At 43.4% G+C, this 17,392-nt stretch overlaps 1 protein-coding gene across 1 annotated transcript in view; it reads left to right on the top strand.

Moving 5' to 3' along the window:
- Nucleotides 1–17,392, top strand: part of FRMPD2 (FERM and PDZ domain containing 2) — a 106,066-nt gene that overhangs the window by 12,895 nt on the left and 75,779 nt on the right. The window contains exons 2-5 of the mRNA XM_056130435.1: nt 9,442–9,567; nt 11,287–11,444; nt 13,183–13,248; nt 16,633–16,824. Of these exons, the coding sequence (XP_055986410.1) occupies nt 9,442–9,567; nt 11,287–11,444; nt 13,183–13,248; nt 16,633–16,824 (542 nt within the window). The remainder of the gene's footprint in view (nt 1–9,441; nt 9,568–11,286; nt 11,445–13,182; nt 13,249–16,632; nt 16,825–17,392) is intronic.

The following is a 17,392-nucleotide window of genomic DNA, read 5'->3' as shown; positions in this document are numbered from 1 at the left end:
GCCAAGCTACCGAGAGTATCTTGCCTGCACGGCAAAGCCTGCAAGCTACCCGTGACGTATTCGATATGCCAAACACAGCAACAAGTCTCACAATGTTACTGGGCCCACTGGAGCAAATTGACGAACAATGGGAGGACAGTGACAGTGACAGGTGATTCTTAGGGAATACTCATTGTTTGGTACTTGGGGCCATATGATATAGGTACCAGAATCAATGGAGGCTCCCATAAATGCAAAGTTTTTTCCTCCAGCCCTTGAACCATCTCCCTTGTCCTCTGTCAGTTTTTCTCTGTCAGTTTTACTTTGTGTTTTTCAGACTGGAGAATACTAGTTGATGGTCTTGCATATTGACCTTCTTTAGTGATTTAAAAAAAAATTGGTGCATTAAAAAAAATCTTTGCTCAAAGATTATAAGGTCCTTATATGCACATGTTCATGTTCTATCATTGAATTATGTCCCTGCTTCTTTTTAATTGATTTTTGAAGTTATTTTTCTCTTTATTTCCTTTTATTTTTGATCTCATTAATATTCTTTATTTTGTGAGGCACCAATTTTGTATTCCCCTCTACAGTCTTTTTCATCCCTTTGTTGTTGTGATGAGTGCTAGTTTTTTTTTAATATAGGAGTACTGCTATTTATTCAACCATTGATTAAGCTGATTGAACTGTGCATGAACTCCACATTACTTTAAAAAATAATTTTAATTGGATATCCATGAGATAGACCATTAAAAAGCTGTTCATAATTGGGTTTCAGTCACACAATGACCCATCCCTTCACCAGTACACATTTCCCACCACCAATGTCCCCTGTTTCCCCTCTACCATCCCTCAACCCTCCACCCCCTACTCCCAGCTCCCTCTATGGGAGGCACTTTCCTTTTTGCTCTCGAGGAGTGCTAGTTTTACATCCTGTTGTGGTACTTGAAAACTTTGCTGTAATGCTTGCGGGTGGTCAAACACTTTAGTTGTGGTTATGCACATGTGCTCACCAGGGACCACACTCTTAGTTTTGGTGCATGTGCATAGTCTAATTGTAGTGTGTGTGAATATTGCATCAATTTCAGTTTGCTGGAGATTGATGAGATATTCACACGCATGCTCACTGGGAGCTGGAGTCATGACTCTGTTCTCTTATACCTTTAGTTGTGCTTTTCCCACACACCTGCTGTATGTGCAGATTAAAGACTGTTCAGACACTAGGGGTCCCAGACAAAAAAACCACATGACCTTACATTTGCAAAGCAAACACTTTTTACCTCTGAAGCATCCCAGGACCTTCCCTCTAGTTCTTTAAACATGATGATCTTTAGCAATTTAGCTATACTTAAATAGCTGATGCAAATAGTTTTTGTTTAATAAGTCCAATATCTAAATTTCTTTAGGATTGATGACTCCTGCATTTCTGCCTTTGCTAATGAACTGTTGAAATTCATTTCTGTTGAAAATTAGAAAATTTAAAGAACAGTTTTGGATATCCGATTTTACTCCCTCCCGAGGGTTTGTTGTTGCTGCTGTTAATTTAGTTACTTATGTGAACTGATTTTGTGAAATCTTTATTCTTTTTCCTGTGTTAATGCTGACATCTCTACTCAGACAGAGGATATCTAGGATATGTAGCACAAGATACAAGATACAAGTCTTTCGGTCTTTACTGAGGGACTTTGTATGATGTGGCTTGAGTTCAGCACTCTGCCAAGTACTTAACAGCTCTTAGTCCTCACTTAATACTAGTTCAGGGTCTCCTGGTTATCCAGTGGTAAGGGTTTAGAGACCTTTCATGTTTATTCTGGGTCTTGGTATAACTCTGGTCATGTACACTTAGGAGTTCTTAAACATATATGTGAACCTCTAAATTCTTAGAGTTATTTTGTAGTCTTTAAATAGCATCTTTGAAGTGTCATAGAGATAATACAAGAATTTAGGTGCTTGCTTTCTTGGCTGACTCTGGTTTGATACAAGACACTGTATATGGTCCCTGAGCACCTCCAGGAGTGATCCCTAGCACAGAGGAAAGAGCAAGCTCTGAACACTGGTGGGTGTGCCCCCCAAACCAAAATAAATAAAGAAAAGTAAGGGAAAAAATCCATGAACTTTCAAGTTTCTCTTTTTCATTAGCTTGCAATTTGCTTCATTGTTATTACCACCTCAAGCAACTGCAATGTTAAACAATTTTATTGATTTTTTTTAGAAAGTTCCCTAGAAAAAAAAGCTATTTGCACTGGGTAAACAAAATCAAAATAAAGATCAAATGATATATCTTGTGAAAGGGGATTTCCAGAGAACTTCAAGATAAACACGTCAAATGGTGTTAATAATCTTGGAATAGATTTTTGAGTGAGTTATACTGTGCTGGCAAGATAGCTCAAGAGGAGGAACATGTGATTTATGCGTGGAAGCTCAGGGTTCGATCCTGTTGTCTCATGGTCCCTTAAACATTCTGAGGAGAGACCTCAAGCATGGGGCTCCTCCTAAGTTTGAACTATATCTATGCTTAGACTCTTTCATCATTTACTGGCTATTTGCTTCATTATTGCTTTATGGAGAATGATCTTTAGAGATTAATACTGTCCCATCACTGCATTCCAAAACAATTTATTTGATGAAGGCTGATTTGCAGGTTGCATGTTTGGATTTTGTAATGACATACTCTCCATGCATTTCAATATCTTCTTTATCCTCCAAAGACCATAAACCAGCACCTGGATCTAGAGATCTGATTAGACTTGGGTTTGGTTCCTTTTCTTGCCAGTGGTGGGAGTAGGCAGTGTCACAGGGCAGGAACTGGTAGCTGCAATAGAGAACATGCTAGGCCCTTCTGCTTAAGCCACCATGGCCAAATTGGTGATATTTTCAGGGAGATCAGGACTCATAAAAATCTGTATGGACTAATATATGGTGCTGAGTCACCCAGGATTCTAGACTTATGGTCTAGTGTCACAGAAAACAATTTCAGGAGACGATAAAGCAAACTAGTTTTTTGTTTTGTTTTGGAGTCATAGTTGGTGGTGCTCAAGGCCAACTGCTGACTCTGGGCTCAAGGATCACTCCAATAGGAGTTCTGGGGATTGAACTGGGGTCAGCTGCATGTAAGGTATGCAGCCTACTCATTCATGGACTATCTCTCTGGCCTCAAAGCAAAAGAGTTTTATTTAAGAAATATGAGAGAGAAGAGAAAAGGAAGAGAAGATTCTGTAGAGGAAAGAAATGACGCATTTCAAGTTGGGATGTAAGCAACCCTGAGCAAAATGCCCAGCAAGTAAGGGGAAGAGCCTATCCACTAAGCAGTAAGAGTAGGTGCCTCCAGAATGAACTGTTCCCAGCTTGTTTTTGCAGAGCTGCTTTTGAGCCCGTCCCCAGGGGACCCTAGCTTAAGGTTTTCTTTTCTTTTTTTTTCTTCAGGAAGAGTCAGATAGGTAGCTTAAGGTTTTCTATACAGATAAAAGTTCATTGTTAGGGCATTGTCAAGGAAAAAGGGTTTGCTTTCAAGTGGTCTTCTTTCAGACTTCTCAAGGTCTTTTTTTAATTCCTGATGGAGCATCTCTTCTTCTAAAGGATCTAGTCTTCTCCCCTAGGGATGGCTTTACTCATAGTCTTATTAGGCATTTGTTCCTGGGGAGTCATCTCCATAGTAAACCTTGTGCTGAGATTGGATCACTTATTGGTTTTGGCTATAGCTATTGTAGGCAAGTAGGGCATGTGCCTTGCATGTGGCTGACCTGTGTTGGATCTTTGGTATCCCATATGGTACCCTGACTACTGCCAGGAGTAATTTCTGAGTATAGAGTTATTAGTAACCCCTGAGCACCACCAGCTGTGACCTCAAAAGCAAAAACAACAAAAAACCATCTTAGTTTCATGATTTTTTGAAATTCATTTCCAAGACCCCCACACTCACTTGTCTGCCTATTTCAGAATCTTTCTTTTTTTCAGATATTAGCAAACAAGTGATGGCATTAGATGTCTTATTTTCTTCATGAAGTTGATGTGATATTATCTCTCATTGTACTTTTTTAGTTAAGCATTTTATATTAGGATAATTGTAGCCTAATTCTTAGGCTTCCCTAACAAGTATTTTATGAGAAGTATGAGAAGTAAGGATATTTAAAGTAAGAATTTATTTAAACTGATAGCTGAGGCAAGAGAAGAAAACTAGTGTTGTGCTGGCGCAAGTCATGAGTTAACAGAGAGACAGCTTAGGATAGGATAATTAGTTTATTAGAGGCTCAGTCCTGAGGGGGCTGGAGCAACAGCACAGCATATAGGACATTTGCCTTGCAGACATCTGACCCAGGTTGGATTTCTCCGCCACTCTCAGAGAGCCCCGCAAGCTACCGAGAGTATCCCGCCTGCACGGCAGAGCCTGGCAAGCTCCCCGTGGCATATTCGAAATGCCATAAACAGTAACAACAAGTATCACAATGGAGACGTTCCTGGTGCCCACTTGAGTAAATCAATGAACAATGGGAGGACAGTGCAGTGCACTGCTACAGTCCTGAGGACCCATAATCATAAGAGAAAGAGACTCGTTTGCTGAGAAGTTCTCTCTTTTATCCTCTAGAGGTGGGCTACAATCGAAGTACATTCTTATCAGTGAAACAGGAGATACAGAGGTAATTGGCAAAAAAAAAAAAAACCCAAAAACCCACAATCAATGCATCCTTTCCATATGGTATGGCCTTCAGGTGTTCAAAGAAAAACAGTTAGTGTCACTATCTCTTGCTCATTTTTGGTTTGGCCTTCAGGTACCATCTCCTATGTACTCCCATAAATCTGTCTGGCTCAGTGTGCTCCCATCAATCTAGTGGACTGGTGGGCCCTTAACTCGGTTAATTGGGGTCATAAAAGGAATACTTCTCCCTCCCTTCTCTTGTTTAACTTAAGGGGTCAGTTTCAGTTTCCCAGTCCCCACCACATTTTCTTAATTTTCATTACAATTTCATAATTCTCATTACATACAGCTTTTTATTTGTCAATAGCACAGTGGTAGGGCGTTTGCCTTGCACGCAGCCAACATGGCCGACCCAGTTGGATTCCTCCGCCCCTCTCGGAGAGCCCGGCAAGCTACCGAGAGTATCTCGCCCGCATGGCAGAGCCTGGCAAGCTCCCCGTGACGTATTCGATATGCCAGACACAGTAACAACAAAGTCTTCAATGGAGACGTTACTGGGCCCGCTCGAGCAAATCGACGAACAACGGGAGGGCCTTTACCTTTACCTAGTACCTGGCTGGAATAAAGTGTTTATTTAAGAAAAAAAAAAAACAGTAGCAAAGATACTTCTCTAAGTGTGTAAGTGCAGGGACAGGAGTCCAAGGGGATCAACAAAAGTGTCTTTGTTTTACTGCTTTTGTGCTTTCCAACCTACTATCTTTCCTATTTCTGCCCACTCTCTTCCCAACTCTTGGGGTGTTGTCCTGAAATCTTGACCATATTTGACCACTTTCATAGGTTGCCATGGTGATAACTATAAACTGCCATGGTGTTGGTGGACATTCCTTTGATGTATTAACATTTATAATGATATAATGAGCTAGAGTTCTCTTAGTGGTCACTTAAGGATCATCTGTATATGTCTCCCTGAGTTATAACAAAGGGCAACCTTGCAGGGGGGACATAGAACTGAGTGGAATTTTCTTCTTACCTTAAATTTGGCCATGGTGTCACTCTACTGACATTCAGTTTAAATACTAGAGCCCTTCTTTGCTTCTTCTAGTCTTTTCCCATACTCTTATGACCTTACCCACATAATTAGCTATATATTAGCTACCTAAAAATACCCAATTGTAAAAAATATAGCAGTGAATTTGTTCTCATTTGTGGAATGTGTATCTGTGCATGCATGTTTGGTTTCATGTAATTTTATTGTAAGTTTAGGTTTGTGCATCTAATGCCACATTCAAGATATAAAACATTTCCATCACTACAAAGATTCCATCCGTACACATTTCTTCCTCATAACCTTGAGCCCTGGCAACTTCCAACTTGCTTTTTCAGTATTTAAGAATGTTATGTAAATGGAATGATAAAGATTGGATTTTTCACAGGGCTAGTTCTCTTGATGTTCATCGAAGTAGCATGTGTCAATAGTTCATCCTTTTAAATGGCTTAATGGTATTTTATGGCACAAAAGCTTGTTTAATTGTTCATCCATTGAAGGACATCTGGACTGTTTCTATTTACTATTAAAACTGATATAGACATCTGTATTTTGTGCCAAATTAATCTCTTTTCTTTTGGTATAGCAGTCTGAGTGCAATGTTTTAGTTGAATGGTAATTGCATGGGCTGGAGTGATAGCACAGTGGTAGGGCATTTGCCTTGCGTGCAGCTGGCCCAGCCGAGCCGGGTTTGATTCCTCCATCCCTCTTGGAGAGTCCAGCAAGCTACCGAGAGTATCTCGCCCGCATGGCAAAGCCTGGCAAGCTACCCGTGACGTATTTGATATGCCAAACGCAGTAACAGAAGTTTCACAATGGAGACATTACTGGGCCCGCCCGAGCAAATTGATGAATAATGGGAGGACAGCACATGACTTCGGTACATGGTAATTGCATATGGAATTCAGAAGAAACTACCAAAGTGCTCTAGAGGGTAGCTTTACCATTGCATATTCCCATCAGGAATGTGTGAGTGTTCCAGTTTTTCTGCATCCTCACCAGCATTTGGTGGTGTCACGAATTTTTTATTTTAGTAATCCTGGTAGGTGTGTAGGGACATCATGATTTTAATTTGCATTTCTATAATGGTGAGTGATCTTAAAGAGCTTTTCTTGTACTTCTGTGTCATTTTTATATTCTCTGATGAAATGCTCTGTGTGATCTTGCCCATTTTTTAATTTGTTTTCCTGTTGATGACTTTCGAGAATTCTTTATATAGTCAGTCTATTAATATGTACTTTGTCAGATATGTGGTTTTCAAATATTTTCTCTCAGCCTGTAGCTTTTCTTTTCATTCTCTTTCTTTCTCAGAGCAAAAGCTTATAGTCTCAATAAGGTCCAATTTTAGCAATTTCCCCTTTTATGTACTGTGCTGCTGATGTTAAATTTAAGAATCCTTTGCCTAGACCTAGATCCTGAACATTTTCACCTGTGTAATTTTTTTAAACCAAAACATAATTTCATGTACTCTCTATATATCTTTGATCTATTTTGTATTAATTTTATAGAAGATGTGCATTTTTTCATGTTTGATCTGTTTGTTCAAAGAGTGGTACTTTCTCCATTGAATTACCATTTAAAAATGATGTTATTAACTAGCCAGGGCTACCTTAAAAGACTGTTAATACACTTATTTCTTAGTCATAAGGTGAACAGAAAAAAGACTAAACCACATTTGGTATTTTTGAGACTTTGTCCTGAGATTCAGAGATTGTCTATTTGAAACTATTTCTCTCCTCTGTTTTTTTCTGTAATAAGCAGTCTTTCACTTATTTTCCAACACAGGAATATGTGGCAGAATGGGAATGTTTAAAAAAAATACAGGAGAAGGGGTGCTTGTCTTTCACATAATCCACCAACATTCAATGCCCACTCTGTGTGACCATCCAAGCCGTGCCTGGAGTGATCCTTGAGCAGTACTCCCCAAACAAAACAAAACTGTAAAAGGAGAAATCAACAAGAAAGGAAGAGAGGGCCCTTTAATTAAATATCCAGCTTTATGTATTTGGTGGTGGTCAGGGGACCATATGGGATGCTGGGAATCGAACCCGGGTCGGCTGCGTGCAAGGCAAATGCCCTACCCGCTGTGCTATCTCTCCAGCCCCAGGCAGCACATATACTAAAATTAGGGCTAGAGCGATAGCACAGCGGTAGGGCGTTTGCCTTGCACGCAGCCAACATGGCTGACCCGAGTTCGATTCCTCCGCCCCTCTCGGAGAGCCCGGCAAGCTACCGAGAGTATTCGATATGCCAGACACAGTAACAACAAAGTCTCCAATGGAGACGTTACTGGGCCTGCTCGAGCAAATCGATGATCAACGGGAGGGCCTTTACCTTTACCTTTATGTATTTGGTTGTTTGGGAAGCAACCCAATGATGCTCAGTGCTTACTCCTGGCTCTGTGTTCAGTGATCACCACTTTTGTTATTTGGGTTCCCTTATATGGTGTGGAGGATCAAACCTGGGTGCAGGGCAAGTTTCCTACCTCTTATTCTATCTCTAACTTTGCTTCCATCATTTTACCTGCTTGCTTAGCCCTGCTGAGCCAGCTTCGATTCCTCCACTCCTCTCAGAGAGCCCAGCAAGCTACCGAGAGTATCTTGCCCGCACGGCAAAGCCTGGCAAGCTACCCGTGATATTTGGTATTCGATATGCCAAACACAGTAACAAGAAGTCTCACAAAGGAGACGTTACTGGGCCCGCTTGAGCAAAATCGATGAACAATGAGAGGACAGTGTGTGGCAGTGTGCCTTAGTCTACTTTCCTGTCTGCAGATGGGAATAATAGTCCATTCTTCACAGGCAGGTCCTGGGGTAAGCAGCATTTCATGTCCTGCTGTGGACCCTTCTGGCCTCCTGGGGAGAAATGGAAGAGCAAGGCTATTCCTCTTATTCTTGAGGCAGAGGAGGTTGGTCTTTGAGGCGGGAATAAGGAGTTGAGCAGCTGTTGAGTGCAGAGTTTGCGATTAGCATGTTGCATGGAGGGATGGGGGCTGTGAGTGTGCTCTCCAACCTTCCAGTGGAGCTCAGCACACTATTCGTGAGCTCTGGCTGTAGCAAAGATCAGTCACGTGAAGGGATTAAGAAAAGCCTGGCTGGCCTATTTCTGCTGCCACTGCACCTGTATCCTTCAGTGCTGGAGATTAGAGGGGAGCTAGGGTTATTTAAATGTCAGCTTTGGTTAAGAGTAGAGAGAAGAACAGCATCCCTTACCCCTCCTTCGGCAAAGCAGTCCTGTGCTTTCCTCCTAATCTGCAGTTTCAAAGCACCGGTCTCATTCCTTTAAGTGAATTTGGCTCTTCAGAAAGGCGTTGGCAATTCTTAGAGACAGGGCCAGTTGCTGGCACTGCATCCAGCCCTGCATGTGACAGCCAGAGACGAAAAGATATGAATCATACTTTGGAGGCAGAAAAGGTTTTTAACCACATTTGCAGACAGGAGAAGAGGAGGCGTCAGACACAGCATGGACATAGGGAGCTCTCTGTAACAGCATACACCCACTGGGAGCACTGGCCATTCTCATGGATTACTTGTTTATTCATCTATTCATTCACTCAGTCCAGAATTTCTTTTTGTAGCCATTCACTAAGAACCCACAGCCCTCCCCACACTCCCTGAATTATTTCCTTAGGTTTTCCCTTTGTGCCTGACCTTGTACCTAGCCCTGAACACAAGTGGTACAGTCTGGCTGAAGATGGGACCAAACCATCTGGACCAATGTGGCACAAGCTGGTGTAGGTATGTTCTGAGGAATTGCAGGGATTTTTCCGCATGTGTCTTTGCAGGCATGAGTCCGGCACCTGTGACTCTGGCCAGTGCCTTGCAGGTGAGGGGTGGAGCTCTGTCAGAGGAAGAAATCTGGTCTCTCTTGTCACTGGCTGCTGAGAGGCTCCTGGAAGACCTCCGTGATGGTAAGAAAGAGTGACTGGAAAGTTGAATGTGAAACTTCACAAATGAACATGTTTCTGGCTGTGACTTCTGAATGTGCCAAGAGTTCTAGATGTTGGACCAGTTAGGCAATGGCACTTGCCTATGGAGCTTCACTGGAAGGATAAGTGCAACTCTTAGGCCTGTGGCAGGGGGCAGAGTTGGAAAAAAGGCCTGACTTCTGCTTTGGTGTTGCAGTTCTTCTAGGGATTCGGTCTTGGGAAAGGGCAGCTGCTGCTCTCTGGGCCTCTGCTACCCTCTGGGCAGGCTGGACATAACCAGAGTTAGGAGGTAGGGGGCAGTCACGGTGGTCTGACACTGCCATTCCAATCCTTGACATATTTGACATATAGCATTGACTGGTATCCCAGAAGAAGGAGGGAACCTCACCCCGGGTTGTCTAAACAGAAAGGTTAGTATAGAAGGATTCTTGAACTCTGGTACATGAGTAACTGACATATAAGACAACTCCATGTGGTCCCCTAGGGTCAGGGGAGTATCCTGTGACTTGGAAGGAAAGCTCTCTTTCTCCAAGGCTGGGGTTCAAATCTGTTGGAGGAGTTGGCATGATGGCAATGGAGTTGGCACCTTGCCTGGATTTTGATAGTCAATAGTAATCCCCAGACAAGTGAGGACAGAGGTAACTGCCAATCTGGGAGGGGTGACCCTCTGGGTTGAGGAGGGTACAGGAGAGCCACAGAGGCAGGGAGGCATGTGCAGAGCAGGCTTGGAGGTTCAGGGAAAGTTATCACAGGTCCAGGTTGGGATGAGAAGTGGTGGTGGTGGTGGTATGACGCATGCTGGGACAGGGATCATGGGATGCCCTCCCTTGCACACTTGACCCTGGAGACCCTCAGAAGCAGCATAGCCTGCCTTCTACAATGTCTCTCCCGTGTCTTCTATCAAGAAGGTGCACTGTGCCCTTGGTGGAGAGAAGGATGCCGAGAAGAGCAGGTATGGGTAAGTAGATTAAGCAGCAAAATACTGAATTAGTAACCAGAACCAAAACCTATGCTGCAATGCCAACTCAGAAGACCTAGGTGCAAGGATGTTGCCAGCCTGCAGGGGAGCTTACAATACCTTAGATCACACATATGCATACCAGCTTATCCCTGAGTCTCCCTTCCTCTTTGGTGACCTAGAGGTTCAGATGAACAGCTCCATTATGCCCAGAAGAACAGCTGCTTGATCCCTATCTAGGCATCAGAGAATGATTGCTGGTGTCAACTTCCAGGTAGATTCGTTTTCTCTCCCCCGTTCACCTTGAGACTCAGGGGGTTGTTGATGAATTTGAATGTAGGTACTAGTTTTCTAGACATACCCATAGACACCTTTCTTTTCGGGGGCAAGAGGGGAGGGCACTGAAGAAGTGCTGTGATGTTTGGCCTGGTTCAATTGTCAGTCCTGGGGATGTGGTGCTGTTCAGGTCCAACACAGCTGAGGGGGACCAGTCCTCACTCAGTGGTACCTGGGGGCTACTAGGGCTATACCCAGTGGTGCTCTAGATAGTTGAGCGATGTCCCTGCCTCCAGCCACCTTTCTCAGATGAGTTCCTGTGCACTCATGCAGTAGGATTGGTTTGATTCTCAATAAGTTCCCTGGTATTGCTCATGATCGATCCCAGAGCAGAAACTTACTGCTGGTCACAGTCCTGCAGCTGGTTCTTTATGTGGACTCACTGTCCCTATACCTCTTGGTTTCAGGTGCTTCAGATTATGTGGTCTGCCCCTGGTCAACTTTACTTTCTGGGACTGGAAGTCTTTCTTTCCACAACCGTATTTCTTTCATTGAGGCGGCTCCTTTCAAGGCTCCTGAACTGCTGCATGGACAGAGTGATGGTGAACAACCTGATGCATCACAGGTAAAGCATGGGGAGAGGGGGTGGTGTCTCTGTAGCCCCTGGGGACTGTCTCCTGGGAAAAACCTTGTTCTGGGAACCCAAATCAATACTAGAGTCATTTATCCACCCTAAGTACAACTCCAAGGAACACAGAGGAAAAATGAGCTTAAGTAATTCTCTCCCAAGTCTTTCCAACCAGACATCTATGAGTTCTTGGAAAAAAAAGTGACTTTGGCCCCAATTTCTACATCTGGAAGCAGCATGTAGAATATCTGGGTTCCACACTGGGATAAATTTTACCAAATCCATTAGCTTATTATAAATATTAAGAGACATTAAGAAACAAGTGTTTGAAAAGTATGTGCGTTCTGACACATTGGTACCATTGACAGGATGTAACAAAAAACATCATAAAGGACCCACTGATCCTCAACTAAGAAATTATGTTAAGGTTTGAGCAAAGATTGATTCAGCTGCATGCAGCAATGCTTATTGTTGTCTTGTTGACATTTGTGATAAATTGGAAGCAAACTAAATGTTCACTGAAATAAGACAACATTAAAAAATGAGACTGTTGGTTCTTATTTAAGTGACTTGACATAAAATAGATGCATGTTATTGTGATTGTAGCTGTACAAGCGCACACACAGACAAAGAGAGAAGGAAAAAGTTTAAAAAACACACACAGCAAGGTGTCTGCAGTGATTATTTCTGGATGACAAAATCAGTGGTGCTTTTTGTTTTCCTATGGATGTGCTTTGATTCTAAATAGCATGAACTTTTAGCAAACATAATCTGCAATTTAAAGAGAAGAAATTCTTGAGGGAGAATTACACCAGTGGTCACACAACTTTGGGCACAGCACAAATGACTTCCACTTCTACTTCCTGGCCCTCTCATGAAAAAAGTGCAGAACTAGAAATTCTGAGCCTTGTGGGAGGTGGCCTGGAACTGGGGCTGCTTTTCCTTCAGGCTTAGTGAGGACTTTGCTGGCTTCCAGGGTTGGTGTGCCTTGTCTATGCGTCTTTAAGTTGGGTTAGAGCAGTGGAAGCATCAGAGTCCTCAGGGCAGTGACTCTGTCATGCTGACTCCTCCCTGCTGCCATGGCCTCATGTTCCAGACCATTTGCCCCCTCTTTTTTTTTTTTACTTACATGAGTATTGGAGTAAAATCCTGAATTCCTATGTCGTACACGAACTTGAGAATCTCTCAGATTCCCTTTGGGGTTTTTTGGCAATGGTCCAGCTGCAAAGTCCAAGTTGCCCCCAACTCTCAGGACTTAGTTACGATGCTATATTCTGAGCCATGATCTGATTTTCTGAGTGATCTCTGTAGAAGCCTTTGATGTAAATTGAAAATGCAGGGAATTTTTCAATGGGGTGAACATAACTAGTGGTAAATAAAAGTTGGGAGGAAACAGAGAAGACAAATTCTTCCCTTTTCTTTCCCCGTGGACTATTTTAAGACCGGAAATCTTGCAAGCCTTCTGAAGAAGTACTGGGAGGTAGACAGCCGTGTCTCTTGTGTTTTTGGCTCTGCCCTGTCTATTGAGCTATCTCTCTAGTTCAGTCACTAAAAAGAAGTGTCATGATCAGTGTGGCTTTCAGTCTCAGCAACATTTCAAGTAACTGCTGGTGTTTCCTGGGCTCACCAGTCAACTTTCGGTTGAAATTAGATGATATATATATATTTTTTTTGTATGACTGTGGGACTAAAGAGGCAACAGAAACCTAATCCTGTCCTTTTTCCTTTTGGGCAGTGGCATGTGTATTCTTTAGGAATGACCCTCTACTGGTCAGCAGAATTTCGTGTTCCACCAAATCAGGTCTGTAAGTAAAATATGCAGTCTCACCAGGAAATGTCGTTGGATTTATCCGGTGCTTTCCTCCAAGGCAGGGACCACTTTCGTTGTGCTGATTGCCACCATTCTGTGCTCCTAGATTCTAGGAAGGCATTGCCAACTGATTACAGAACTGCTCCTGCTGGCGCCAGAAATAACTTCAGCACTCCTCTCAACACTGGCACTCCAGGCAGCCTCAGTTTGGGGTTGATAAGCAAGATAAGAATATCCCCCACCCCCATGTTGCTTAGAAGTAGCAAGCTAGAGGCTTTTATAGATACTAAAGATACTTATAAAACAGGCTTTAAAGTAGTCCTTTTTGAAGTGAGAGGCTTCCTGAAAAAAGGGTTCTATGCTCAATTGATTTTGGAAAATACTCCCTACAATATATTTCTCTTGAAGATTTTTTTTTCCAGAATAACTTGTTAAAGGCCTGGGGAGATAGCTGAAGTAATACAGCATGTGCCTATTCTGTGTGAGGCTCTGGGTTTGAGCCTGGGTCTTGTATGACACTTTTAAACCCTATAATTTCTTTTCTTTTCTTTTCTTTTCTTTTCTTTTCTTTTCTTTTCTTTTCTTTTCTTTTCTTTTCTTCTCTCCTTCCTTCCTTCCTTCCTTCCTTCCTACCTTCCTTCCTTCCTTCCTTCCTTCCTTCCTTCCTTCCTTCCTTCCTTCCTTCCTTCCTTCCTTTTGGATGGGGAATAATTTATTAACGACCCTGAGAAGACTTAAGACTTAGAATTATACTATTTTTTGGGGGGGAAGGGTCACATCCAGAGGTGCTCAGGGCTCTGCACTCAGGGTTCACTCCTGAAAGGCTTGGGACAACTTAGGTCAGCTACATACAACACAAACACCCTACCAGCTTTACTATTGCTCTAGCTACAGAATTTTTATCTTTAAATATTAGTTTTTGTGCCATGTCTGTCAGTATTCAAACTTACTTTCACTTCTGTGCTCAGGAATCATTCCTGGCATTGTTCTGCAGACCATATACAGTACTGGGGTTTTGAATTGAGGTTGACCATGTGCAAGGCTAACACCTTTGCTTCTCCAACTCAGGCATGGAAACATTTTTATTGTGGCATTTTAGAACATTTTTTGATTACAAAATATGTGTGTGTATTGTGTAAGTTTTCATTAGGTTCTGGAAGAATTCTTTAGAAACCAGTGTAACACAGCACCAGCTGAATAACTCCCTTACTCCCTTCTTCCACGCCTCTCTTCCTTTTTTTCACCCTCACCTACTCCAATCCAGCATTCCAGTGTACCCCTGTGTTCTTTCTGAAACAGAGATACGTTTGAGTCTATCCCCCTGGAAAATCTTTCATAGTTCTCTGCCAGAAGTTATATGGAGCCACAATCAGGATCTTAACCTCTGAGACCTTGCTGCAATTAGTGATGGCTTTGTGGGGATGTGGGCCAGGCAGTAATACAGAAACCTGCATTTATAGGACTCAGGTGCTTGATATGATTTTTTTTTGGTCACTATCTTCAAAATCATAATAATGTTGAACAGGAGCCCTTCCCATGGATATCATTGTGCCCTGACCCCTGCCCGCCCCCCAGTCCTGTCCCTAACTAATTGCTTCTCAGAAATTGCTGCTAACTTTTATTTTTACCCTCAGAAGACTTTCAGTCTGATCCAATGTATTTTTCTTTTTCTTTTTAAAAAATTTTTATCAGTGAGGCACCATGGGGCTGGAGCGATAGCACAGCGGTAGGGCGTTTGCCTTGCACACAGCCAACATGGCCGACCCGAGTTTGATTCCTCCGCCCCTCTCGGAGAGCCCAGCAAGCTACCGAGAGTATCTCGCCCGCACGGCAGAGCCTGGCAAACTCTCCGTGATGTATTCTATATGCCAAACACAGTAACAACAAAGTCTCCAATGGAGACGTTACTGGGCCCGCTCGAGCAAATCGATGAACAATGGGAGGACAGTGACAATGACAGTGAATTTTTATTAGTGAGACACCATGAGGTACAGTTGTAGACTTACAAATTTTGTGCTTGGGTTTCAATTATACAATGATCAAATACCCATCCCTCCACCGGTGCCCATTTCCCACCACCATGGATCCCAGTGTCCCTCCCACCCCCCATGCCCTCCATCCCACCCTGCCTCTGTGACAGGGCATTCCCCCCTGTTCTCTCTCTCTCCTTTTGGGTGAATATCTGCTAACTTTTGCATAGAATTGTTCTTTATGCCTGTAGCCCACTCCTTCACTCTTCTTCTGGTTGACCCCAGAGAAATTTTGAGGCTTAGTGCAGCATTTTCCCTCAGTTCTTCCTTCTCTTAGGACCCTTTCCCCCATGTCACTGACATGCTTTTTTCATCCCGAGACCCATGACTCATCACACTGCAATAACAACCCTTGAAATCAGACTGTGAACTTCTCTTCTTTTTATATTTTGGCTTTTGGGCTACACCCAGGAGTGCGCAGGGCTTACTCCTGGCTCTACATTCAGGAATGATTCCTGGTGGGACCAGGTGGGGGGGCCCTATGGGGTGCAGGGAATTGAACCAGGTTGGCTGCATGCAAGGCTGCTGTGAATTTCTTGAGGCAGGGACTGACTCCCACTCTGTATCTTCGCGGCTCCCAGGGCCAGGCGTGTAGAGTCACGTTGATATGCAGAATGCCAGGCTCTGCAGATGCAGACGGATGAGCACAGCTAACTCTTCATGACAGGAAATGGTAGTGCAGTCTGAGTCTGGAGAATGACTTGTAGTAGTGTTTGAATGTGGAGAAAAGCCTGATTTTGAGTCTAAGTTGGAGGCCTTTTCCATTTAAACAGTAGATATACTTAAATGCAGGAGGGAAGGGCTTACTAAAATATCTGGTTCTGTCCTTTGCGCATTGTATACACATGCCATGCATTTTAACCAGCTATCGAGGTCCTGTGCTGACCATGGGGGAGTCCCAAGAGAGAGGAAACCCACAGTCATTATGACTCTGGTGCACAGAGTCCAGGGGAAAGGCCCCATGAGACCCACCTCATTAATTTGTGGAAATGATGGGTTTCCCGAGAGAATTTGATTAAAGGCTGAGCCTGGTTTTATCTGGGTTCTGGGTGAATGGAAATCCATCATTCCCCTAAGTATTCCAAGCACATTCTCTGTGCAAGGGAGGATGTTCCAGATGAGAAAGCACCCACGCCAGGCGCAGAGATAATGGCTCAGCACATTGTGGCCGTGGGATCTATCTGCGTCCACCCCTCGTCTTTCCAGAAGGAGCAAGCATCTGTCTAATGATAATGAGAGCATCTGTGTCCTCACTGTAACTTCCCACTATTAGTCCCTGCTTGTGGCTGCCAAGATTCTGGGCTCTTGTGTGCTCCATATCTCTCACGCAGCCCCTGCTTTTCAGCCTCTGCAGCTCTGTGAGAACTTGCACTCTCTTCTGCTGACCATGTGTGAAGACCAACCTCAAAGGCGGCTGCCATTGCAGTCGGTTCTGAAAGCCTGTTGGGCTCATCAGCAGGAAGTGGCTGGATACCCAGTCTCTGCCAGTCTCCATGTCAGACAGCTGGTCACTGTGGTTTTGGATACCATCTCTCAGGTTGGTCTCAGTCAGTGCTTTCCCACCTAGGAACTCTGTGTGACTGTTGGCATTTAAGTGAAATGACTGCTAATTAAGATATAATAAAAACTCAGTTCCTCAGGAACACTTACCACATTTTATGTACTTAGCAGCTGATGATCGCCATATTGGACAGGGCAAATTTAGAACATTCCCATTATCATAGTCCTTTTTTGGGAAGTATTGGCAAAGACATTTGGGTAAGCCCAAATTCCTAATGTGGCTAAGACCCCAGGGACCTTTGAAAGTGTTGCTTCAATGAGTAGAATCATGCTTATAACTTGGAAATCAGTGCACTTACAAAACTCAGCTCCAGGGGTGGAGAGATAGTAAAGGAGTTTATTCATATTCCTGGCATGTTCCTGACCTGGGTTCAATTCCTGGTACCACACGTTCCCAAGTGTCACTAGATGCAGCCCAGGATGTCCTGAGCACTTCAAAGGATTGCCCCAGTGGTTCCCAAGAACCACCATGTAGCCCTGAAGGTCCCGAACACTGCTGGGTGACTGGCTGATCTCTGCTACCATAGGTCTAGAGCAGCATTGCA

The sequence above is a fragment of the Sorex fumeus genome, unplaced genomic scaffold, assembly GCF_029834395.1.
Source record: "Sorex fumeus unplaced genomic scaffold, SorFum_2.1 ptg000078l, whole genome shotgun sequence".
In the NCBI taxonomy this organism is placed as follows: Eukaryota; Metazoa; Chordata; class Mammalia; order Eulipotyphla; family Soricidae; genus Sorex; species Sorex fumeus.
The sequence above is the reverse complement of the archived record's forward strand: the minus strand, read 5'-3'. Positions and strand labels throughout refer to the sequence as shown.